At 43.0% G+C, this 25,957-nt stretch overlaps 1 protein-coding gene across 1 annotated transcript in view; it reads right to left on the bottom strand.

The window, feature by feature from the left end:
- ATRNL1 (attractin like 1) overlaps positions 1-25,957 on the bottom strand; it is an 859,416-nt gene that overhangs the window by 402,993 nt on the left and 430,466 nt on the right. Inside the window, exon 21 of the mRNA XM_040361535.1 lies at positions 10,563-10,615. Coding sequence (XP_040217469.1) covers positions 10,563-10,615 — 53 coding nt within the window. The remainder of the gene's footprint in view (positions 1-10,562; positions 10,616-25,957) is intronic.

Below are 25,957 nucleotides of genomic sequence, written 5' to 3' on the forward strand. Positions count from 1 at the left end.
AGTAATCCTTTATGTTACTGGCCGCTTCCTGTATATGGATTCATCGCGTAGTGTGCGGGTATTCTGTCACTTCCTCGATGCCGCAATGTCTCCTGGGAGCTTTTGTCATTGTTCCCAGGAGACATTGCGGAGGTCTGCCGCGAGTTATTGTGGGATTTAGAAAGAAGCAAGTTCTGACAGTGACTCGAGCTGGGCATTGCCGCTTAATGAAGGATTGGCTCCGGCGACTCGGCTGCTCTCAGCTGCTCTAGTCCTGCAAAGGGAACCGAGTTCCTGCTGTGAAAAAAGTGCAGGAACTCCGTTCCCACGCGTTCCCGCAGGACTTGAGCCCTGGTCCGATCTAACCATTCACAATCATAAAGCTTTCAGCCCCTCTGTAGAAAGTCTTCAACCAAATCGATCTAGCCCTCTTCCAGGCCACAATTGTCAATAAGCAGCCATAGGTACTCATGATTGACCCAATCAAAATCTTTAGCCTGATCCAATGCCAGAAAGTACTTTCTCCAGCCTGCAGCCCTGCTCTGTGCTCCAGGACCTCCCTGACAGCTAAAACCACTGAAAAAGTGCTTCTACCCTGAACCGAACAGGAACGGTGCTGGCGGCTGGAAAGTCGTTTACCCGCTACAGACCGCTTTACCTTTACAGGTCCAGGTACAGAATTATTGCCATCATCCTCATCAGCAGAATCCACTGAAAACTGAAAGGTTTTTCCACTTGAGGGAGACTATTTCCTGAATAATGTTTTGCAGCCCTCCGCATTCTTCCTGTACCTCCTGTGCTATTCCTCCAGCTTGCTGGGGAGGGAGGGAGGCAGCGGCTGCCTTTTCCTTCATTGAGACAGATCCTGAGGTGGATGGGATGACAGGGGAAGCATCCAGCACCCCCTCCTCACCCGTACTGCCCCCGCCGATGCTTTTACATAACTGGTGTCATCCCTCACAGTAAAGTTAGCCCAATTTTTTTGCATAATGTGAAAGATGAATTTACGCCGAGTAAATAGATACCGAATATGTCACACTTAAAAATTACACACGCTCGTGGAATGGCGTCCAAACTTCGGGAATTAAAAATCCCAATAGGCGGCGCTTTCAATTTTTTTATTGGTTACATGTTTTGAGTTACAGAGAAGGTCTAGGGCTAGAATTATTGCTCTCGCTCTAATGTTTGCGGCGACACCTCACACTGTGTGGTTGAACACCGTTTTCATATGTGGGCGGGACTTACGTATGCGTTTGTTTCTGCAGGGGACAGGGGCACTTAAAAAATAAAAAAAAAAAGATTATTGTAAATTAAACTTACATTTTTTTATTTTGACACTTAAAAAAAAAATGTGATCACTTTTATTCCTATTACAAGGAATGTAAACATCCCTTGTAATAGGAATATGACATGACAGGACCTCTTTACAGTGAGATATGGGGTCAATAAGACCCCACATCTCACCACTAGGCTGGGAAGCCTATAATAAATAAAAAAAAAACAAAAAAAAACGATCACCGCTTCCCAGCAGGCGGTGCAGTTTTTTTGAAAGCAGAGGCCGTGCGTCACGTCATAACATCGCTCCCGGCCTCCGACGATCATATAAACTCGGGCGACCATCTGGTCCGCCGGAAATATCTATGATCAGCATCCGGGGCCGCCAAATCCATTCTCCGACTCACCGGTCGCAGCGGTGAGTCGGTAGAAGCAACGGAGGGCAGCGGGAGGGGGGGACGTGCCTTTCGTCGCCCGTAAGAACGATCAAGCGGAACAGCCGCTATGATCATTCTTATGGTGTAGGGCAGGGGTATTCAAACTATGGCCCTCCAGTTGTTCAGGAACTACAATTCCCATCATGCCCAGTCATGTCTGTGAATGTCAGAGTTTTACAATGCCTCACGGGATGTGTAGTTCCACCACAGCTGGAGGGCTGTAGTTTGAAGATCCCTGGTGTAGGGAATCGCCAGCTGAAAATGCCGATATGTGAATGATGCCTGTAGCTGCACCCATCATTCAGATATAGCCCCACAAAGCCCAGGACGTCATATGACGGCCTCTGGGCGCCAAGTGGTTAAATGATAAGCAACCCGCTCTCTGAAAGCGGGGGGTTTGTTTCCCTTTTTTTAGGGCCATAGCCCATATTCAGGTAAAGTTGAAGCTTGAGGATTCGAGTTGGATCCTTCAGGGGGGACCATCACCCTGGTCATCCCCAGAATCTCCCATTTTACTGGGGCCAGGTAACACACCTGGTCCCCTGGGGTCTGGAGAGGGAGAGCTGCAGCACACACGACCTCTCTGGTACAGAGACTGATGTGACTGGCTCAGTGTTCTCTATACAATACTGACATTTAGAATACATTATTTCGCTGTCAAATGCAACGATTTCCATACTAATCCACGGATTGTGTGCACATAGACTGATTTGGGTCTGATTAGCCATTCTGCCAGATCTGATTATTTTTTTCTTTAGATATGTTTTCATTTTTATGTGGAGGCGATTTGTCCCCTGAAATGTCTCTGTCACAGCATACAAGTCTGTCATCCTAGGCTGTGTCCTTTGTTATTCCAACACGCTGGATAACCATTTGGCCTGACACTGTGCTTGCCGCATCTGCTTCGTCTCTAATGGGACATCCATGACAAGAGACGCTAATTGACTATCCGCTCCGTCTCTGTCTGACCGGGAGAACATAAAATCAAATCCCTTCAGAGTTAATCTGGAGTACCGCCACAATCTGCGGCCTGCCAGATATTGTCATAGACTGAAGCCGAAATCACTACATAAGTTACCATTTCACCTTCTTTTACTGCAATGAGAGAACGCAGAGCATGGAAACTGGTACCCGACTCACACACCATGTGCCAATGCCCAGTCCTTCAATTTGCTGACAGCACAGTTCATGCAGGATAGGGACTGGGGGGTGCTCGTGACAGCTGTGGCAATATCACAGTCCTGACAAAAATCGCACATTGCCGCCATTACTAGTAAAAAAAATAATAATAACAAAAATGACATAAATCTATCCCCTTTTTTGTAGGCACTATAACTTTTGCGCAAACCAATCAATATACGCTTATTGCGATTTTATTTTTTTAAATTGGGATATTTATTATAGCAAAAGGTAATTTTTTTTTTTTTTTTATCTTTTTTAAAATTGACGCTCTTTTTTTTTTTTTTTGAAGGTGAAGAAAGTTTTATTTTAGTTTATGAGGATTTTGCATGATATAGCAACTTGATTTATGACCTGTTTAGACTGTTATGCAGGAGCCTTTAGTTGTATTTTTTTTTTGTAAAACTTATTTTATTGAGTTCAGTCACATCTTACAGTTCAGCAATACTCGTTAGTAACAGTGACGTACATTTTTCCATTACAACAAAGAAAACACAAAGAAATATCCGAAGGTAGCCAAAACAAGTAAAGCATAAGAAGGTTATTCTTGAGAGTAGGGTGGACGGCTCGCCTAAGCCTCTGTATAGTAGTACAGCACCATTTGGATTGAGTCTGAAAGAGTGACTCCTCCCCAGGGCTAGAACTGAGCTCCAGTAGTAATCGGCGTGCGGACCTAGCAGTAGGACGCACGGCTCCTGGAGCCAGACAGGCAGGGTTTTCACCCAGCTCCTGCCCCTGTTCTCCCCCTGACTGCTGTCTGCTTCCAGCTCTCCTTCGCAGACTACTACCTGGCTTCCCCCCGGCCTACCCTGAAGCCCCCTGGCTCTCCCTTTCAACAACCAGCTATCGTTACTGAAGCAAGAGCGCAGAAGGGCGGAAGCCGCCTGGAAAAGAAACGCTTCAGAAGAAAACCTCATCATCTACAAGGCCATAACAAGAAAATACCATAAAGAAATTTTCATAGCCAAGAAAAATTACTTTTCCAAGGCTATCAACAGCGCCCTCAACCGCCCCCGTGAACTCTTCAAGATGGTCACTCAGACCATGAATCCCGTCTGTCTTGAAGCCCCCAATTCAGACACCCAAGAGTTCTGCAATGAATTGTCGGATTACTTCATTAATAAAATTGAGGGAATCCGGGAAAGCATTCAACAAAACAATACCCCCCTCAACCCCCCCTGCAATCATTCACATAATACCCACAGAAATTCACCACAATTAGGAAAGTTCACTCTAGAACCGATCTCCATCGATGCCACTAAAAATATCATCGGTGCTCTGCGAAACAGCACAGCACCAAATGATATCATTCCCACCAAACTGCTGAAGGAATGCGCTGACATCTTGGCACCTCCTATCACGCAGCTTATAAATCAGTCTTTCAAGGAAGGTATAGGGCCCTCCCAGTTGAAGGAGGGCATAATTCAGCCCATCTTGAAGAAACCCACCCTAGACCCCAAGGACCCCCTTCATCGCCGTCCCATAACAGGCCTAAATGTCCTCTCCAAGGTAATGGAGAAAGTAGTGGTACAACAGCTGCAACAGCATCTAGATACCCATAACCTACTTGACCCATTCCAATCGGGTTTCCGCCCCGGACACGGTACGGAAACAGCATTGCTCAAAATATGGGACGACGCTCTAGAGGCCGCAGACGAAGGAGAATCTTGTCTCCTGGTTCTACTGGACCTGAGCGCTGCCTTCGACACTGTAGACCACAAACTGTTACTGACTCGGTTAGCTGACGTAGCCAAAGTCGCAGAAGGTGATTTACCTTGGTTCTCCTCTTTCTTGGAAAACCGATCACAAACAGTGAAACTGGGACCTTTCACCTCTGAGAAACGCACGGTATCGTACGGAGTCCCTCAAGGATCGCCTCTATCGCCAGTGCTGTTCAACATCTATCTTCGTCCTCTTTTTGAAATCATCAGCAGCCATAAACTGCTTTATCACTCATATGCAGATGACACGCAACTGTATTTTCGCATTTGCAACAAAAAGGATCACCATCTCAATCTTGAGACATGCCTCTCTTCGATAGAGAACTGGATGACAAAGAGTTATCTTAAACTCAACGGAGCGAAAACAGAACTTCTCCTGTTTCACGCCAAGCGTATGAATCAACCTGCAACAACTTGGATACCCCCACCCATTCTGGGCAAAATCATCACCCCTAGCGCCAAAGTCAAAAGTCTCGGGGTCATCTTTGACTCCTACATGACAATGGATGCACAAATAGGGTCAGTAGTCAGCGGATCTCACCATCTGCTGCGCCTACTACGTAAACTCACTCCTTTCATTCCGAAAGAAGACATAGCGGCCGTGGTGGGAGCAATTGTAAACTCCAGATTGGATTATGCAAACGCCCTTTACCTCGGACTCCCCAAGTACCAAATCGCTCGTCTGCAAGTCGTTCAAAATACGGCCACCAGACTAGTGACTGGGAAAAAACCATGGGAATCAATCTCACCTTCACTGAGAGCCCTTCATTGGTTGCCATTTAAAGACAGAAACGTTTTCAAAGCACTCTGTCTAACGCATAGATGTATCCATGGGAATGCTCCCCATTATCTATGCGAAAAAATAAAAGCTCACAACTCCAATCGCGTTCTGCGATCCACCAACCAAAATTTGCTCCAAATACCAAAAGCCAAATACAAGTCCAAAGGAGAAAGAAGATTCGCGGTCCAGGGTCCCAGACTTCGGAACACTTTACCAACCAGCATTCGGTTGGAGGAAAATCACTTAGCGTTCAGGAGAAAGATCAAAACTCATCTCTTTTGATATCAAAGGAGACAGGAACAACAAGCGCCCAGAGGCGATTTGGTTCGCATGTGCTGCGCTATATAAGTTTTTCATTCATTCATTCATACCCTCCTCAGTTATCTAAGCACAGCGCGTTTCGGGCTCTGGTATTGCCACGAGTGGAGAACCACCCTAGGCGGTACCAGGGGCGACCCCACCCAGGGTCCACGCCGGAGGAGGGGTGCCATTCAAGGCCTCCAACAACCGCCCCCAGCGCACCCTCGACGCTCTTTTTTTGCCTAAAGCGCAAAAAAATAAAAACTGCAGAGGTGATCAAATACCACCAAAATAAATCTCTATTTGTGGAAAAATTTGCAAAATGTAATTTGGGTACAGCATCGCACGACTGCGCAATTGTCATTCAAAATGTTTTAGCGCTGAAAGCTGAAAATTGGCCTGGTCAGGAAGGGGGTGAAAATGTCCAGTATTGAAGTGGTTAATCTCCTCTTCTCAAGAGAGAAAAGGTTGCCATTTTTAATTTTACAGAAAATTACAGATCTGCAAACTATAAGGAAAGGTCATTTTTAATCGCATTCAATAACAACTTGAGTCTCAATTGTATATGCTTTATAAGTATATATATTTTTTAGTTTGCTATTGCCCCCCCCCCCCCCCCAAAAAAAAAGCGGAGTTACCCTTTAAGTACTCAAGGTGTGCACCCCCCCATGAGATGTGGACTACGTACTTCAGCAGCATAGGTTGCTGGACTTTTTTTCAGAAAAAGAGGAAGACTATGATGAATATGAGTGGTAGTTGCTCATCAAGTAATTGGATGGTCTAATTTTGTATCGTTGGGCTACAGAGTTCATGGAGCACATTGATGAGTAGGGACAGGGATGACAGTGTGGGATACATGATGACACATTCTGCGAGTCGGTTAGCAGTGAGAAGATCACGTCATTCGCTGGAAGTTTACATATAACAAAGAAGACAATGAGAATTGTTCAATAATCTAATGCTTGAACAGATCATACTCTGTGCACAAACCAAATACATTTAGGATTTCACATGGCTTTTAACCACCCCTTCCCCACCCACCCAAAGAGGATGAACAAACCCCATCCTGCAAATTCTTGGGAAGAAAAAAGTAATGGTGTGAGCGTGGGGCCAGGAAGGACAAGACTGCCCCCTACTGGAAGAATTTTGATGTGTGCTGATGCAAAGATCTCTGCAACATTGTATCATCACAGCAATCCCCAATCACTTCTTAGGCCCACTGCTGTTGGTAAAAGGACATTAGGACCCCTTTCACACTGGAGGCGTTTTTCAGGCGCATTAGCACTAAAAGTAGCGCCTGTAAAGCGCCTGAAAAAAGGCTCATCTGCAATCCCAGTGTGAAGCCTGAGGGCTTTCACACTGGGATGCTGCGCTGGCAGGGCGTCCAAAAAAGTCCTGCAAGAAGCTTTTTTGAAGCACTTTAGGAGTGATGTATACAATCAATGGGCAGCCGCGAAAGTGCCTCGGCAGCGGTGCTTTGCGGGCACTTTTAACCCTTTATTTGGCTGCTTAAAAGCACAGCAAAAACAATGGTAAAACGCCACAAAAAAACAGCGGCGTTTTACCGCCGACACCCGGGCGCTGTCAGTGTGAAAAGGCTTTAGGAGCAGTTAGGCATTTTTTTCAACTGCTCCTGAACTCTCCCTCTATGTTATCTTATCAGTACACAGGGGCGTTTATAGTCGTTTCTAGGCAGTTGAGTTTAGAGGCTTTTTCCATAGCCCAAAAAAAGTGCCTTCAGAAACTGTGTTTAGAGGCATTTCAAGCACCAAACGCGGCTAAACACGGTAACTTGCGTTCCAAATGATTTGCAACAATACAGAGCAGTGAAACTGTGAAATAGTGTCACAAATGTCATGTCTAAAGATGCAAGCTGTCCTTGGACTGCCCTATACAATCCAGGGCAACCAGTGCCGATTATCCTGCGATGCTGGGTCTTGTAGTGCCTCTAGAGCTGTCAGCTGCCCCAATATAAGGCAGGGCAACCTGTGGTGTTAGGTCCTGCTATGCTGTGACTTGTATTACCCCTAGAGCTCTAAGCTGCCCCACTACAAGCCAGGGCAACTGGCAGTTTTTGAGACAATACAAGTCCCAGCATTGGGTTGTACAGGACAGCAGACAGTTCTGGAGATACTACAAGTCCCAGCATGGCATGATAATCACCACTGGTTGCCCTGCCTTGTATAGGGCAGTCCAAGGACAGCTGGCATCTTTAGAGGTACTACAAGTCCCAAGCATAGCAGGATCTATCACCACAGGTTGCTTTGGATAGGCACTATAAGTACCAGCAATGCAGAACCTAACACTACAGGTTGCTTTGGGTTGTACAGGGACAGCTGGCAGTTCTGGAGACACTAGGTAACAAGGGAAGTTTTAGTCTTGGAATGCATAGCCCAGTGTTTGTATTGTCAGTAATGTCACTTCCGTGACATTAGCTGACGGTTTCAGGACTCGCTCGACTCTACGCCCTCCGCTCCGCCCGCTGACCCATTCCAGGTATCGGGTGAAGCATCGGGAGCATTTGTGCGAGTACAAGTACTCGCGCAAATGCTCGGTATCGGGACAACCCTAATATATATATATATATTATTGATTTATTAGGAACACTGAGTGCTGCTCCTCTTTTTGTACTTATAAACTATTACTATTTTCCAGGGTTGGATACTAGATAAGTACTCAGCAATTCATAGTATTTGCTTCCCACAGGTGCAGGGTTGTCATTTGGATTGAGTTAAATCCATGAAAGCCATTGTTGTCCGTAGCGCTGTAAGATGTACTTACAGTTCAGCTCAGCTGACTCTATAAAGAATGTTTATGAGGAGATATATATATTTTATCTGTGTATTGATTGAAGGATTTCCAGCACAGAGCAAGCTCTCTCCGTCCGGATCATTAAATCTCATCACGGCTCCCTCCCATACTACCGCCTTGCGCCTCCCATACTATAACAAGGTAAACCACGCTCGGCGGTAATTGCATTTCTTAATACGTATCGATCCTCCGGGTTAAATGTTCCTCTCTCCAAAGCTACAGAGAATTCTAATGAAGATATGAAAAGCCTGACTGTATTTTATTTCCGATAAATTGGAACTAATAAACTTTAATAGGCTCAGCCTTCTAAAACCACCACGGCAGGTTAACCTTATGGATGATATTCACTGCGGACGCTGCCGGCTTCTTCTCCCTAGCCCTGTTCCAAGATCTCCAGTGTCAGGAACGGACTTCAGCTTATATTTCAATGTGCAGGTTGCATCATGAAATAAGATTTTTGGCTGATGCAAGCAGGGCCTCCATCAGAAATTATGGGGCCCCTTACACAGCTTCAGGCATGGGCCCCCTGGAGCAGAGAACCGGAGGGGGGGGGGGGTGCTGCCGCCTGAAATTGAGAATCGGGGGGGCTGCCCCGAATTGAGAAGCAGGGGGGGGGGGGGCCCTTTACAAAAAATAAAGAAAAATAGAAAAAAAAGGGGGGTAGCCATTCCAGGGCCTTGGGGACCTATGGGCCCTTTAATAAAAAGAAAAAAAAAGAAATAAAATATATATATAAAAAAAATATATATATTTTTTTTTTAAAAAGGGGGGTTGCCATCTGGGGCCCTGGGGACCTCTGGGCCCTATATAAATTATTATTATTTTTTATAAAAAGGAATTACAAAAAAAGGGGGGTTGCTATCTGGGACCTCTGGGCCCTTTAAAAAAAAAAAAAAAAAAAAGAAGAAGAAACCTCTGGGCTCTTTAATAAAAAAAAAAAAAAAAATATATATAAAAATAAACATTTATAAAAAATAAAAAAAAAGGGAGTTTCCATCCAGGGCCCTGGGGACCTCTGGGCCCTTAATATATATATATAAAAATAAATAAAAAAGTTGTATATTTGTCCATGGTGTGGTACAGACCTAGATCTCTTCCCACTGGCTACCAGCGAGCTTAAAAAAAAATTCTTACACAACAAACAAAAACCAACAAAAATAACTGTTCCAAACAGTAATAGCATCAATACATTGAATGTGTCAACATATAAATTAGCCCAAGACCTTCACAAATATGCAAAAGTATTCATAAATACAGTAAAACCTTGGTTTGAGAGTAACTTGGTTTGAGAGCGTTTTGCAAGACAAGCAAAGTTTTTAAATACATTTTGACTTGATATACAAGCAATGTCTTGATATACAAGTAGCGTCATGTCACAACGGAGTATAAAATAGAAGAGAGGAGCCTCTAAGTGTAGCAATATGGTTACATTTAATGAAGGTACAACATTTAGCAACTTATTGCTACACTTAGAGGCGCCTCTCTTCTCTTTTATACACTGTAGCTCCTGCTGGTTTTGCTTCTAATCCCCTTGGGGAGGCTTCCATTTTTGGAATGACATTTTATGGTTACACAACCTGGTCACATTGCTATAATCTTTTTATATGGACTATAAACTAAAGGACTTATAAATAAATGGTTGTGGAACCAATCATTTGAGTTTCCATTATTTCTTATGGGGAAATTTGCTTTGATATACAAGTGCTTTGGATTACAAGCACGTTTTTGGAACGAATTATGCTCGCAAACCAAGGTTTTACTGTATTCAGAAGCATTCAGACATTTTTAAAAATATTCAGACATACTCAGATGTGCTCAGAAGTACCCAGTAGCACAGACACCCAAAAGTACTCAAGTTTGTTGAGTTTAGATTGGTGATCCACCAATGCATTCTATGCCCCCCGCCGACCTGTCATATTGGCCTGGGAACCCAATGAACAATTTTTAATCATTATAAGAGTAGAATTCAGAACTCAGTGTAGATTTTATGTTATGTGGGAAATTTAGAGGCATTTTACTGCTCCAAAATAAGCAACACAAAGGAAGATACAGTTTGCGAAGAAAACGTTTAGTACTTACAGTAGCAGGTTCCTCGCAGGGGGTTCCCCAGATATCGATTTTCAGAATCACATCTGAAAGGAAAACAAGATGGTTATTGCAGTCACATGCCCTGCTCCCCTAGGTGTCAATATTGTAAAAAAGTATAGTTCATGCTATGGCTACAGAATTACCTATTGATCACCTACTAGTTCTGATGACCAGTCTTTGCTCTTAGCTGTGAAATCTGACTTTACAGCTTACTGCTCAATTTCAAAAGTTAAAGGGGTTGTGAACATTTGTGTTTTTTTGTTTTTTTTTAATTAGTTCCTTTAAGCTAGTGTATTGTTGGTTCACTTACCTTTTCCTTCAATTTCCCTTCTAAATGTTTTTTTTCTTTGTCTGAATTTCTCACTTCCTGTTACTCTTCCCCATCAGCCGAGCCGTTCTGGCTGGGGGTTAGTCAGCGTCCTCACCCCCTCCCTTGGCACTACATCCCCGCGGGGAGACACTGCAGGAATATGGTCCCAAGGAAGGGGACGCTTTCCCCGACTTGTTCATTCCCCGATTTGTTCATTCCCCCACTTAGTTGGGGTAGGCGGTACACTTTGACCCTGTGACCTTTGACCTCTGGGATCCCGCCTTCTGAACTTTGACCTTTGGGGGAGGTCCCTGTTCCAATTCCTGAGTCCTAGCCATATTCTTCAATGGGAAACCCTAAACCTAACCCCCTAACCCCCAGCCAGAATGGCTCAGATGATGGGGGCAAGCTTACTGAGGAGATACAGGAAGTGAGAAATTCAGACAAAGAAAAAAAACATTCAAAAGAGAAATCGAAGGAAAAGGTAAGGGAACCAACAATGCACTAGCTTAAAGGAACCTATTTAGAAAATAAAAAAACAAACCTTTACAACCCCTTTAACATTCAGAAGTTTCCTTCTAACAATATTAAAAATAATATTAATAACAGGGGGCATTCGAGTGTAAGCTCATCTGGTGCAGAGACTGATGTGAATGGCTCAGTGTTCTTTGTACAGCACTACAGAATATGTCAGAGCTATATAAATGTATAATAATAATAGTGTGTGACTGTGGTGGGACATTAGAGTGTAAGCTCCTCTAATGCATAGACTGATGTGACTGGCTCGGTGTTCTCTGTATAGCATTGTGGTATATGTCAGAGCTATATAAATTATAATAATAACATGAGACTGCGGTGAGACATTAGAGTGTAAGCTCCTCTGGTACAGAGACTAAGCGGAATAGTTCAGTGTTCTTTGAACAGCACTACAGAATATGTCAGAGCTATATAAATAAATCAATAAATGATGAATACAGGGTCATTTTGCTGTATATATAGATACAGGAAGCTGGATCAGCAGGGAGAAGAGGTGATTAATACTACAAATCTAACTGTATAGCATGGGGTGTAATGTGAACACACAGCTAGGAAATTCCGGGTGGGGGCCATCAGAATTGGGCTCTGTGACCAGCCATGACCTTATCTATGCCAATGTAAACAGCGTCACATGATCCATCTTCCCAGGATCCTCGGCCAGAGTTTGGCACATAGAAGGAAACTTTAGTCGGCGGTGATTTATCTGTTAGTTCTTGGCAGAGATCCAGTTTCTTCCCTCATTTCCAAGGACAATTAAGAAGAGCCTTAAGCAGCCAATTCTTTATGGTCCTGATGTGAGTGGAGGAAGGGGGGGGGCTCCATCCATCACTCTGAACATTATGGCTAATGACCACCCCATCTATCTCCTGCCTCCTCTATCTGCTAAAAGCCCCTTGTTCCATAGAGAGTATCTCTAACGCCATCTACTGCTGTCTGCGCTGCAGGACGGGCCGCAATATGGCTTCAATCACACTTCTCCAGTGATACAAATGAGGAAGGAAAGGTTTAGACTGAGGCGATAGCTGGCTTTTACAAAGAGATTTTGGGCCAGATTCAGATAAATCAGCGGATCTTTAGATCTGCCTAATCTATCTGATTTAAGATACGCCGCCGCAAGTTTTAGTGGCAAGTGGGTAATTCACTAAACACTTACCTCCAAACTTGCGGCGGCGTATCTTAAATCCCCCAGCGGAATTCAAATTCCGCGGCTAGGGGGAGTGTAGCATTTAAATCAGGCGCGTCCCCGCGCCGATTTAACTGCGCATGCGCCGTCCGCGAATTTTCCCGGCGTGCATTGCTCCCAATGACGTCGCTAGGACGTCATTGGTTTCGGCGTGAGCGTAACTTGCGTCCGTCGGTTTTGTGAATCGACGTACGCAAACGATGTAAAAAAAAAAAATTGGATGCGGGAACGACGGCCATACTTAACATTGGCTGCGCCTCATAGAAGCAGGGGTAACTATGCGCCGGGAAAACCCTTACATAAACGTTGTAAAAACACTGCGTCGGGCCCGCGTACGTTCGTGAATTGGCGTATCTCGCTGATTTACATATTCTCGGCGTAAATCAGCGAGAACGCCCCCAGCGGCCATTTTTAAATTGCAGTTAAGATCCGACGGTGTAACACAGTTACACCTGTCGGATCTTAGGCATATCTATGCGTAACTGATTCTATGAATCAGGCGCATAGATACAACCGGCCTAACTCAGAGATACAACGGTGTATCAGGAGATACATCGTCGTATCTCTTTGAGAATCTGGCCCTTTCTGTTCGAGATGGAGAAGTATTACTCAAGTCTACAATCCACATACAGGACAGACAGGTCTTTGTGTCACCCATTGCCTTCATCCTTTCATCCCATCAGTTTTCAATAGCAAGGCACATGCTGACCACCAACTGAATGTCATGATTAACGTATACGTAAACCCAATCAATTAAATCTAAGCCTCAAAGTATAAATGCAGCCAAAAAAAAACAAAACATGAAAATCAGCACAAGAGAAGTAACTCAGTAGGATGAGTCCCTTGTGCTGATGCCTCTTCTCTTAACCTCTCTGGCGGTATGATTATTTCAGAAAAAAGGTGCCGACAGCGGTACCATTATTTGCAAGGAAATTTGGCGTTTTATACTGTAGGCCTGTAATTCTTAGGAATAACTCACTTAAATCTGACCAAACAAGAGTCTAATAGGCATCCCGGGTATGACATTTTTTTAAAAACAAAATGATAAATTATAATATAATAAATAATTATAAATAATTATAACAAAAAATAATATAATTCTAATAAAAATGATTCAATAATGTAATCAACTCAAAATCACTGAAATTTGCTCAGTTGCAGAATTGTCGCTGTCATTATTTTTATTTTTTTATGACGAATTTCCCCACAAATCGCTATCGCACAATTCTGCAAGTGATTCTAATTTATTATCGCTGTTTTTTAGCTGATCTAAAACCATTTTTTACATAAAGGGACACTTTTGGTTGCTATGGACAATCTACAGTTTGCAGGCAGAAAGAAAGGTTTTTATTATATAAAAGTACATGTAGGGCACTGGGCAGACCACTAGAGACAAGGGGGGTGTGTATTTTTTACATACATACATCATTTTTTAGATTACAGTATACTGTATGTATAGTGTTTGTTTACTTTTTTGAATTTGGCGCCGATCTCCGCCCCCGTGCGTTGTAACGTCGCAGGGAACGGAGATCGACGGCACACGGGGACACTGTGTGAATCGAGCGAGGTCCCGCTCGCTCACACAGCGCGGTGGCATCGCTGGATCCAGGGACAAGGTAAGCCAGCGTGCGCTGCAGGCTCTGCATAGCTAGCCCGAGTGTGACTCGGGGTTACCGATTATAGCAAAAAAAATCCACCCCGAGTCACGCTCGGGAATACCGCCAGGGGGGTTAAGGCAGTGTTCTGCCCCCCCCCCCCCCCCCCACACACACACACAAAAAGGAAAAGTCAGCACCTACAAATACTGTACCTGCTGACTTTTACTATTAGGACACTTACTTTTCCAGGTTTTCCCCAATGTCGGCACCGCCGCTGATTTTCAGATCGGCTCCCGTGTGCTGACACCGCCATTCCTGGTAAGGGATTCTGGCAGTGAAGTATTTTGGCTTCACAGATGGTTCCCTATTTTGCATGCACTTTCTAAATGGCCAGGCAGTGAAGGAAGGAGGATGGGGGCCAATCGACTTGGGTACAACCAGCATGTCAGCTTTTTACATGCCTTTATTGCCAGCAGCTATAGCCACTAGCAATAATAAGTGCGTTCTCCCTATAGGATCCATATTGAGTTGGTCCACCCTTTGCAGCTATAACAGCTTCAACTCTTCTGAGAAGGCTGTCCACAAGGTTTAGGAGAGTGTCTATGGGAATGGTTGACCATTCCTCCAGAAGCTAATTTGTGAGGTCAGGCGCTGATGTTGGACGAGAAGGCCTGGCTCGCAGTCTCCACTCTAATTCATCCTAAAGGTGTTCAGTCAAGTTCCTCCACCCCAAACTTGCTCATCCATGTCTTTATGGACCTTGCTTTGTTCATAGGTCCAAATCATTTGGTGGAGGGGGGATTATGGTGTGGGGTTGTTTTTCAGGTTTTCAGGGTTGGCCCCTTAGTTCCAGTGAATGGAACTTTTAAGACGTCAGCATACCAAGACATTCTGGACAATTTCATGCTCCCAACTTAGTGGGAACAGTTTGTGGATGGCCCCTTCCTATTCCAACATGACTGCGCACCAGAGCACAAAGCAAGGTCTATAAAGACGTGGATGAGCAAGAGCAAGTCCTGACCTCAACCCAATAAAACACCTTTGGGATGAATTAGAGCGGAGAGTGCGAGCCAGGACTTCTTGTCCAACATCAGTGCCTGACCTCACAAATGCGCTTCTGGAAGAATGGTCAAACATTCCCATAGACACACTCCTAATCCTTGTGGACAGTCTTCCCAGAAGAGTTGAAGGTGTTATAGCTGCAAAGGGAGGGCCAACTCAATATTGAACCCTACGGACTAAGACTGGGATGCCATTAAAGTTCATGTGTGTGTAAAGGCAGGTGTCCCAATACTTTTGAAAATATAGTGTGTATGTAAAGCACTGCATAAATTAACCACTTAAGGACCGCCTCCTGCACATTTACGTCGGCAGAATGGCACGGCTGGGCACAAGCACGTACAGGTACGTCCTCTTTAAGTGCCCAGCCGGGACGCGGCCTGGTCCGAAGCTCCGTGACTGTGGCCGCGGGACCCGATTGCCGCTGGAGTCCCGCGATCGGTCCCCGGAGCTGAAGAACGGGATAGGTGTGTGTAAACACAGCTTCTCCGTTCTTCACAGTGGCAGCTTCATTGATCGTGTGTTCCCTAATATAGGGAAACACGATCAATGACGTCACATGTCCAGCCCCGCCCCCCTACAGTTAGAAAAACAAATGAGGTCACACATAACCCCTACAGCGCCTCTAGTGGTTAACTCCCAAACTGCAATTGTCATTTTCACAGTAAACAATGCATTTTTTGCTGTGAAAATGACAATGGTCCCAAAAATGTGTCAAAATTGTCCGAAGTGTCCGCCATAATGTCGCAGTCACGAAAAATATCGCTGATCGCCGCCATTAGTAGTAAAAAAAAAAAAAAATAATAAAAATGCAATAAAACTATCCCCCATTTTGTAAACGCTATACATTTTGCCGATAAACGCTTCTTGCAATTTTTTTTTACCAAAAATAGGTAGAAGAATACGTATCGGCCTAAACTGAGGAAAAAAAAAATATATATTTTTGTGAGATATTTATTATAGCAAAAAGTAAAAAATATTGATTTTTTTTCAAAATTGTCGCTCTATTTTTGTTTATAGCGCAACAAATAAAAACCACAGAGGTGATCAAATGCCACCAAAAGAAAGCTTTATTTGTAGGAAAAAAAGGACGGCAATTTTGTTTGGGAGCCACGTCGCACGACCGCGCAATTGTCTGTTAAAGCAACGCAGTGCCGAATCGCAAAAACTGGCCAGGTCCTTTACCTGCCTAAAGGTCCGGGTCTTAAGTGGTTAATGGCGCTATACAAGTACATGGAATACATAAAATAAAGAAGATCGTAGCTGCCACACCAGTGTTGAGCTGTTACCATTTTGTTCTGTCCGTGTTCTATCTAGTAAAAGTGTTTTTTTTAGGACTTTGAAGGTGACGCAAACCCACATTCACCCCCCAAACACCCACCCTTGAGCCACCACATCTGCCACTAAAAAAATCAACCAATGTTTAGATCATTATCTTCTTTATTGGAATAACAACTGAACCTCTTGACCATGTCTGCATGTTTTATGTACTTAGTTGCAGCTGCCTGATTTGCTGTATAAGTGTCTGCTGGGTGTATTGGTGTTTAGACGGAGTTCTGCTTTAGGAGGATTTCTGTTACCACCACCTGTTTGAACGCCGAATCCCCCGACATGACGATGACCATTTTGGATGACAGATTTGATGCTGATGGGATTGCCTGCAGTGCGGATTTTAAACGCAGGATGAGGACTGACCTTACAGAAAGCCAAAGGTCAGAGGTCAATGTTTCAAAGTCTTCCAGGGCCAACATGGCAAAACAGCAGGAAACAAACTAACAAACAAACACTTCCCACAACTCCGGATCGGTAATTTAAGACATCTTTAATTGCCTTTCCCAATCAGGCCAAAGGAGGGAGAATATCAGCAGAGTGAGAGAGCGCAGCTGGAGGAGGGAGACTGAGCCCTTGCTGCAAGGTCCAGATAAAGGTGGTGTGATTAAACGGCGTCATAAATATTTTGCTGTATTAATCTTTCCCAAAGTGAGGCCTGACATTTACTGTAAAAAATACAGAGAGACAGCAAAAGCGCAGGTCCGAGCCAGGGAGAAAAATGGACATCTGGAAAATATTATTCATTTCCAATGTTTTATAGCTCTGATATATTCCATAGTGCTGTACAGAGAACACTGAGCCAGTCTCTGTACCAGAGGAGCTTACACTCTAATGTCCCACCACAGTCACACACTATTATTGTATATTTATATAGCTCTGACATATATAGCAGTGTTGTACAGAGAACAGTGCACCATGCATATCACTCCCTGAACCAGAGGAGCTTACATTCTAACGTGGCCACCGTAAACACTTGCTACTATTATTATTATGCATTTATATATCTCTGACATATTCCGCAGGGCTCTAAAGAGAACACCTATCACACCTCCAACTAACTGAACTTTTATCACTTCCATCTGCTCATCCCACACAGTTATAGCCTTTTGTACCACTTGTCCCACCCTATTAGATTGTAAGCTCTTATGAGCAGGGCCCTCCTAACCGGTTTGTATTTTATTGTATTGTAACTGTACCGTCTCCCTATATATCATAAAGCACTGTACAAACTGTTGGCACCATATAAATCCTGTATAATAATAAAAATAATAATAATGATGATAATAATAACAACACTGATCCATCCACTTCAAACTATGCACCAAAGGAGCTTACACTTCAATGGCCCATCACAGTCACACATTATTATCACACATCTACAGTGCCTTGAAAAAGTATTCATACATTTTCCACATTCTGTCATGTTACAACCAAAAACGTAAATGTATTTTATTGGGATTTAATATGATAGACCAGCACAAAGTGGCACATACTTGTGAAGTGGAAAGAAAAATGATAAATGGTTTTCAATTTTTTTTACAAATAAATATATGAAAAGTGTGGAGTACATTTGTATTCAGCCCCCCGGAGTCAATACTTTGTAGAACCTCCTCTCACTGCAATTACAGCTGCAAGTCTTTTTGGGGATGTCTCTACCAGCTTTACACATCTAGAGAGGGACATTTTTGCCCATTCTTCTTTGCAAAATATCTCAAGCTCTGTCAGATTGGATGGAGTGCATCTGTGAACAGCAATTTTCAAGTCTTGCCACAGATTCTCAATTAGATTTAGGTCTGGACTTTGACTGGGCCATTCTAACATATGAATGTGCTTTGATCTAAACCATTCCATTCTAGCTCTGGCTGTATGTTTAGGGTCGTTGTCCTGCTGGAAGGTGACCCTCCGCCCCAGTCTAAAGTCTTTTACCGACTTCAACAGGTTTTCTTTTTAAGATTGCCCTGTATTTGGCTCCATCCGTCTTCCTATCAACTTTGACCAGATTCCATGTCCCTGCTGAAGAAAAGCATCCCTACAACATTATGCTGCCACCACCATGGTTCACGGTAGGGATGGTGTGTTCCGGGTGATGTGCAGTGTTAGTTTTCCACCACACATAGCGTTGTGCTTTTAGGCCAAAAAGTTAAATTTCGGTCTCATACGACCAGAGCACCTTCTTCCACATGTTTGCTGTGTCCTCCACATGGCTTCTCTTAAACTGCAAACGGGACTTCTTATGGCTTTCTTTTAACAATGGCTTTCTTCTTGCCACTCTTCATAAAGGACATTGTGGAGAACACGACTAATAGTTGTCCTGTGGACAGATTCTCCCACCTGAGCTGTGGATCTCTGCAGCTCCTCCAGAGTTACCATGGACCTCTTGGCTGCTTCTCTGATTAATGCTCTCCTTGCCCGGCCTGTCAGTTTAGGTGGACGGCCATGTCTTGATAGGTTTGCAGTTGTGCCATACTCTTTCCATTTTCAGATGATGGATTAAACAGAGCTCCGTGAGATGTTCAAAGCTTGGGATATTTTTTTATAACCTATCCCCGCTTTAAACTTCTGCACAACTTTCTCCCTGACCTGTCTGGTGTGTTCCTTGGCCTTCATTATGCGGTTTATCACTAATGTTCTCTAACAAACCTCTGAGGGCTTAACAGAACAGCTGTATTTACTTAGATTAAACTAAATTACTCCATTTACTAATTAGGGGACTAAGGGCAATTGGTTCTACTAGATTTTCGTTAGGGGTATCAGAGTAAAGGGGGCTGAATATAAATGCACGCCACACTTTTCACATATATATTTTTGAAAATATAAAATGTTGAAGACCATTTATCATATTCCTTCCACTTCACAATTATGTGCCACTTTGTGTTGGTCTATCACATAAAATACCAATGAAATACAGTTAAAGAGGGTTTTTTTTTTCTATCATTAAATCAAGCATAGTAGCGCGAGCTACAGTATGCCTTTATTTCAGACTCCACTCGGGGAATGGGCGTTCCTATGCATAGGGAAGATGATTGACAGCCGGCTATGGCGCGTCACGCTTCTCCGGAAATAGCCGGAATAGGACTTGGCTCTTCACGGCGCCTGCGCCTAGTCTGTGCGCAGGCGCCGTATAGCGCCGTGAGGAGCCGAGACCTACTCCGGCTGTTTTCGGGAAGCGTGACGCGCCATAGCCGGCCGTCAATCATCTTCCCTCTCCATAGGAACGCCCATTCCCCGCGGGTAGTCTGAAACTTCACTATGGCATTAAACTGCGAGTACGGCGGCAAAAAAATAAATAAAGGCATACTGTAGCTCGTGCTACTATGCTTGATTTAATGGTAGATTGTTGTTATTAAGGGTGAACCACCGCTTTAAGTTTTGTGTTGTAACAAGACAAAATGTGGAAAATTTCAGGGGTTTATTCTACATGTATACAGCTCTGATATAAGTTGTACAGAGAACCGGGAACCAGTCATTTCAGTTTCTGCACCAGAAGAGCTTGCACTTTAATGCCTTACCACAGTCACACTATTATTATTATTTGTATTATTATTCATTTTTATAGCTCTGACATATTCCGCAGTGCGGTACAGAGAACACTGATCCATCTACTTCAGTCTCTGCATAAAACAAAGGCATAAAATATTGAAATAGAAGGAGCTGGTTCATTTTACTTTTCTGGAAATGTATCTAATTGCTCAAAACAGTTTTATAAATCGGTTGTAAATCTGATGAAATAGCAGATTAAAAAATAAAAACAATTTAGAACGTTCACAAACAGCTCGCTATGCGAACATATTATGCTGTATATATTGAAATCCAGCGAGCGCGCTTTCCTTTACCAGGTTAGCGTTGGCTCATAATGGCACAATGGATGATTTTAGCTCCTCATTAGTGACTATAACACCTCGCTAAAGAACAACCCAGATGTAGGACGGGATCAGGACTCTGCGCTGCTTGCTAGTGATGGCCATTGTAATTCTCTATTCTATAGGAATATAGAGTAAAGTCTATTGAGCTCTCAGTCACTCAGCGGGAAGCAATGGCGGTTACACGCAGACACACGACGCGCTCGCATCTCCAGCCTGAGAGCCCATAAAAGGACCCTTGATGTTGTCTCGCTGGGCAATAAAATGCTCAGAAACCGCGGAGCGAGTGAAATAAATTTGCCACTTCTTTATTATGAAGAGCGTTAAACACACACCTGCTTAGGAGGCGTTAACACGCTCCTAAATAAAACGTTAATAGTCGCATTCCCGCAAAACGAAGAGGATGACACTTTTACGCTGATGGCTTTTAGTGTGTGAGCCCAGCTAAGCACTAATTAGTTTCATCCCCTTCAAAGACACAAATCCAATTGCAGCGCAAAAATAATATTTGTCTGGATTATAATGCTTTATAAATCCAATTCGTCCTGATAGTTCCGCTTATTTCACCTCCTGCCTAGAACTAAATTAATATTATTATACAGGATTTGTATAGCGCCAACAGTTTATGCCGCGCTTTAAAATGTAGAGGGGGGACAGTGCAAATACAAGACAGTTCAATACAGAAGGAATAGGATAACCCTGTTCATGGAGCTTACAATCTAAAAGGGCGGGGGGGGGGGTACAAAAGGTAATATCTGTGGGGGATGATCTGATGGTGGCTTGGGTACAGTTCTTAGGTGGAGGTGGGGTAGGATTCCCTGAATAAGTGAGTTTTCAGGGATCGCCTAAAGGCAGACAGGATAGGAGCTGACCGGACATACTGGGGTAGGAAGTTCCAGAGGATGGGAGAGGCTCTGGAGAAGTCCTGGAGGCGAACATGGGAGGAAGTAACAAAGGAGCTGGAGAGCAGGAGGTCTTGGGCGGAGCGGGAGGACAATTTGGGTCGATATGTGCAGATGTGGTTGGTGATGAAGATAGAGGTGATGTTGTGGATGGCCTGGTATGTTGAGGTTAGTATTTTGAATTTTATACTTGGGGGTAAAGGAACCCAATCAAGGAATTGGCAGAGAGGAGCAGCAGTCACGGATTGGTTAGTAAGGTATTAGCCTAGCAGCGTTCATAATAAACTGAAGGAGGGATATTGAAATTACAACAAACTACAACATTAATGTCTTCTGGGGATGGTAGAGAACTGAGCAGGGCTTACTCAACCCATACCAATGACCTGACACCCGCGTTGTACCACCAGCCTTGTCCAACATCCAGATCAAAAAATTCTCTGGTACTGCTACATTGTTACAATGCACCCTGTTACATAATGAGGGTTTTACTATTACTGTAGACCAGGGGTCTCCAAATTGCGGCCCTTTGCTTGCCGTTATCTGGCCCTTGAGGGCACTCATCCTCCCACTGACACCAACAAAGGGGGGTACTATTCCTCCCACTGACACCAATTCGCTCACTGACACCAAGGATGGGGCACTATTTTTTTTGGTTACTCTTGGTGACCACCAAGTCTTTGTCATTGTTTACTCCCACCAATGCCACGGCATTTTCTATTCTGTCAGGCCACAACTTGGCCCCCCCTAAAGTCTGTAAGACCATAAACTGGCCCTTTGTTGAGAAAGTTTGGAGACCCCTGCTGTAGACTGTTAAAGACTGATGCTGCTAGAGCAGAAGTTTTTAATTTATAGGGGGGTCTCAACTGTAACCTCTGATATCACCAAAAGAACCACATGTAATGTTCAGCACATTATATACTACAGAAGACTGTCTGCTGGCATGCTACAAGAGATGATCAGAGACTGCTCATCAGTGGCGGCCCGTCCATAGGGGGCGCCCGGGCAGTGGAGTGTGGGGGTTGGTATGCGGGGTGGTGGAGGGAGATCTGCTTCTGTGTCCCGGGAATCAACTCTGCCCTAAAATCAGAGATTCACCCGACAGTGTGCTGCTGTGTCAGAGACATGTGTCAGGCAGGAGAGGGGAGAGAAGGGGGGCCATGGGGGACTGATCTAATACTTCTCTTATTCATTACTAAATCCCTGGTGAAGGACAGTGATACATCTCCCTCTCTCTCATCTATCTATCTTCATATCTATCTATCTATCTATCTATCTATCTATCTATCTATCTCTCTCTCTCTATCTATCTCTCTTCATATCTATCTATCTCTATCTATCTATCTATCTATCTATCTACATGTATGTCTCTCTAGTTATCTATCTATCTATCTATCTATCTATCTATCTATCTACATGTATGTCTCTCTATCTATCTATCTATCTATCTATCTATCTATCTATCTACTTGTCTATCTATCTATCTATCTATCTATCTATCTATCTATCTATCTATCTACATGTATGTCTCTCTAGTTATCTATCTATCTATCTATCTATCTACATGTCTATCTATCTATCTATCTATCTATCTACTTGTCTATCTATCTATCTATCTACATGTATGTCTCTCTAGTTATCTATCTATCTATCTATCTATCTATCTATCTATCTATCTACATGTCTATCTATCTATCTATCTATATATCTATCTATCTACATGTCTATTGATCTTCATATCTTTCTACATGTCTGTTTATCTATCTATCTATCTATCTATCTATCTATCTACATGTATGTCTCTCTAGTTATCTATCTATCTATCTATCTATCTATCTATCTATCTATCTATCTACATGTCTGTCTATTTATATATCTACATGTCTATTGATCTTCATATCTTTCTACATGTCTGTTTATCTATCTATCTATCTACATGTATGTCTCTCTAGTTATCTATCTATCTATCTATCTATCTATCTACATGTATGTCTCCCTATCTATCTATCTATCTATCTATCTACATGTCTGTCTATTTATATATCTACATGTCTATTGATCTTCATATCTTTCTACATGTCTGTTTATCTATCTATCTATCTATCTATCTATCTATCTATCTATCTATCTATCTATCTATCTCTCTCTCTATCTATCTATCTACATGTATGTCTCTCTATCTATCTATCTATCTATCTACTTGTCTATCTATCTATCTATCTATCTATCTATCTACATGTCTATCTATCTATCTATCTATCTATCTATCTATCTATCTATCTACATGTCTATCTATCTATCTATCTACATGTCTATCTATCTATCTATCTATCTATCTATCTATCTACATGTATGTCTCTCTAGTTATCTATCTATCTATCTATCTATCTATCTATCTACATGTATGTCTCTCTAGTTTATCTATCTATCTATCTATCTATCTATCTATCTATCTATCTATCTATCTATCTATCTATCTATCTACATGTCTATCTATCTATCTATCTATCTATCTATCTACATGTCTATCTATCTATCTATCTATCTATCTATCTATCTATCTATCTATCTATCTATCTATCTACATGTATGTCTCTCTAGTTATCTATCTATCTATCTATCTATCTATCTATCTATCTATCTATCTACATGTATGTCTCTCTAGTTATCTATCTATCTATCTATCTATCTATCTATCTATCTATCTACATGTATGTCTCTCTAGTTTATCTATCTATCTATCTATCTGTCTGTCTATCTATTTATCTACATGTCTATCTATCTATCTATCTATCTACCTGTCTGTCTGTAGGCCCTATTGCGGGCGAGTGATCGGGGGGGGGGGGGGGGGGGGTTGGTTGTGGTATTGTTTGCGCCCCCCCAAAAAAATGGAGCACCAGCCGCCACTGCTGCTCATATGCTACAGGTGAGGTTATAAACTGGAGCCATGCTGCAGATCACAGACAAAGACTGGGAACATGTTGCAAGAGACTGTTAGAGATCACTGACATTACAGTTTCTTTAAAGGGGTTGTAAAGGTTCATGTTTTTTCACCTTAATGCATCGTATGCATTAAGGTGAAAAAACATCTTAAGATTAGCGCCCCAGCCCCTCATTTTACTTACCTGAGCCCTGGACGTCCCGCGTCGCGAACACGCTTTTCCTCTGCCTAGTCTTCTCGGCTCTTCATTGGATAGATTGATAGCAGCGCAGCCATTGGCTTGCAGTGCTGTCAATCAAATCCAATAACCCGGTGGGCGAGGCCAAGTCCTGCAACTGGTGGCTATGGACGCCGAATACAGGATTCGGGAGCGCGCCCGCAAGGTAACCCCCTTTTGGAAAGACACAGTACACAGTGACAGGCTGTCTCCTATGGGCATTTTCAAATCGTTCCAGTGCCTATATCATCCCTTTATGGGCACTGTATGCAGATGGGTTATACAACACCCCACTAGCATTCATGAGCTCTGTTTGTGCATTCCTTTATTGGATTCCGGATCTCTTAATATGGTCACCCGCTTGATGCTATCCATGCAAGACGTTCACGTGCCCCTGTTTAGTAACATTCTAAATTTGGTGCAAAATCAGCTGCTTAGTGGTCACCTTTTGCAGCCCCTTGGAATTATTCCATACCTTGGATACAGCTGGTGAAAACTTCCCGGTTATTGGATATTTGTACACAGGGCCTAGTCCACTATCACACAGTGAGACTCACTCTCTCTTTGATACCTCTTTGAACCTTGATCGTGTCCTGAAGAAGCCTAATGGCGAAACGCGTTGACGCACAAGGGCTCACTGTACAAATCGTATAATTTCACATGATTTTTATAATTTTTTTGTACACTTTGGCTATACCATGTACTTTTTTCAATACATATTGTTATATTTTTTCTACTTCTCCATTGTTTTCTATGCCTCTAAAGTCTGGCCCATGGTTGCTCTCTGAGTACCCTTTTTTCTTATTTCCTCTCTAATTTACGGATGTTGCAATGTGAGTGCTTCCTTTTACATTTTTCATCATAAACGCATTATAGAAGTAATAATCAATATTGGACATTATTATGGCTCTGTAAAATTATACATTGGAGAAGCTCCATGTCCAGAAAATACTCCCAGAAAAGTTTTGTTTGATTTTGAAAAACACCTTGCGCATCTCACCTCGGATCGAGCTAATGATGGCGGCTTGTAATTACGAAGCCAATTTGCATTTTGAAGCCTTTGCAGAATACAATGTGCGGCCTCCCAACAGCTGCCTTATAATGGGCTCCGGTTATAATCCCGAAGATTTTTGCCGCCTAATATTAAGTGTCCTATTTTTAGCTGAGCACTAACAATGACGTAATGGGACTCCAGAGAGGCTTCGCATTTTTTTTTTCCTCTCGAAGAAAATGAGCTCATGGAAAACATTTGGCAATCGGAGGCTCATTAAAATGTTCAAATCGGTACAAAAATGCAAGCTGGACTGCGCCATTTTCCACTGATCGTAAAGGATGCTGCTTGACTCTTTATCGCATTTGGTAACAATTAAAGAAACTTTTCACAGAAACTGATCAAGCAGAAATGATTACAATGTAGCTGGTTATTAGCACCTATTACCAGTATTAATAT

Source organism: Rana temporaria, chromosome 8, assembly GCF_905171775.1.
Source record: "Rana temporaria chromosome 8, aRanTem1.1, whole genome shotgun sequence".
Taxonomy (NCBI): domain Eukaryota; kingdom Metazoa; phylum Chordata; class Amphibia; order Anura; family Ranidae; genus Rana; species Rana temporaria.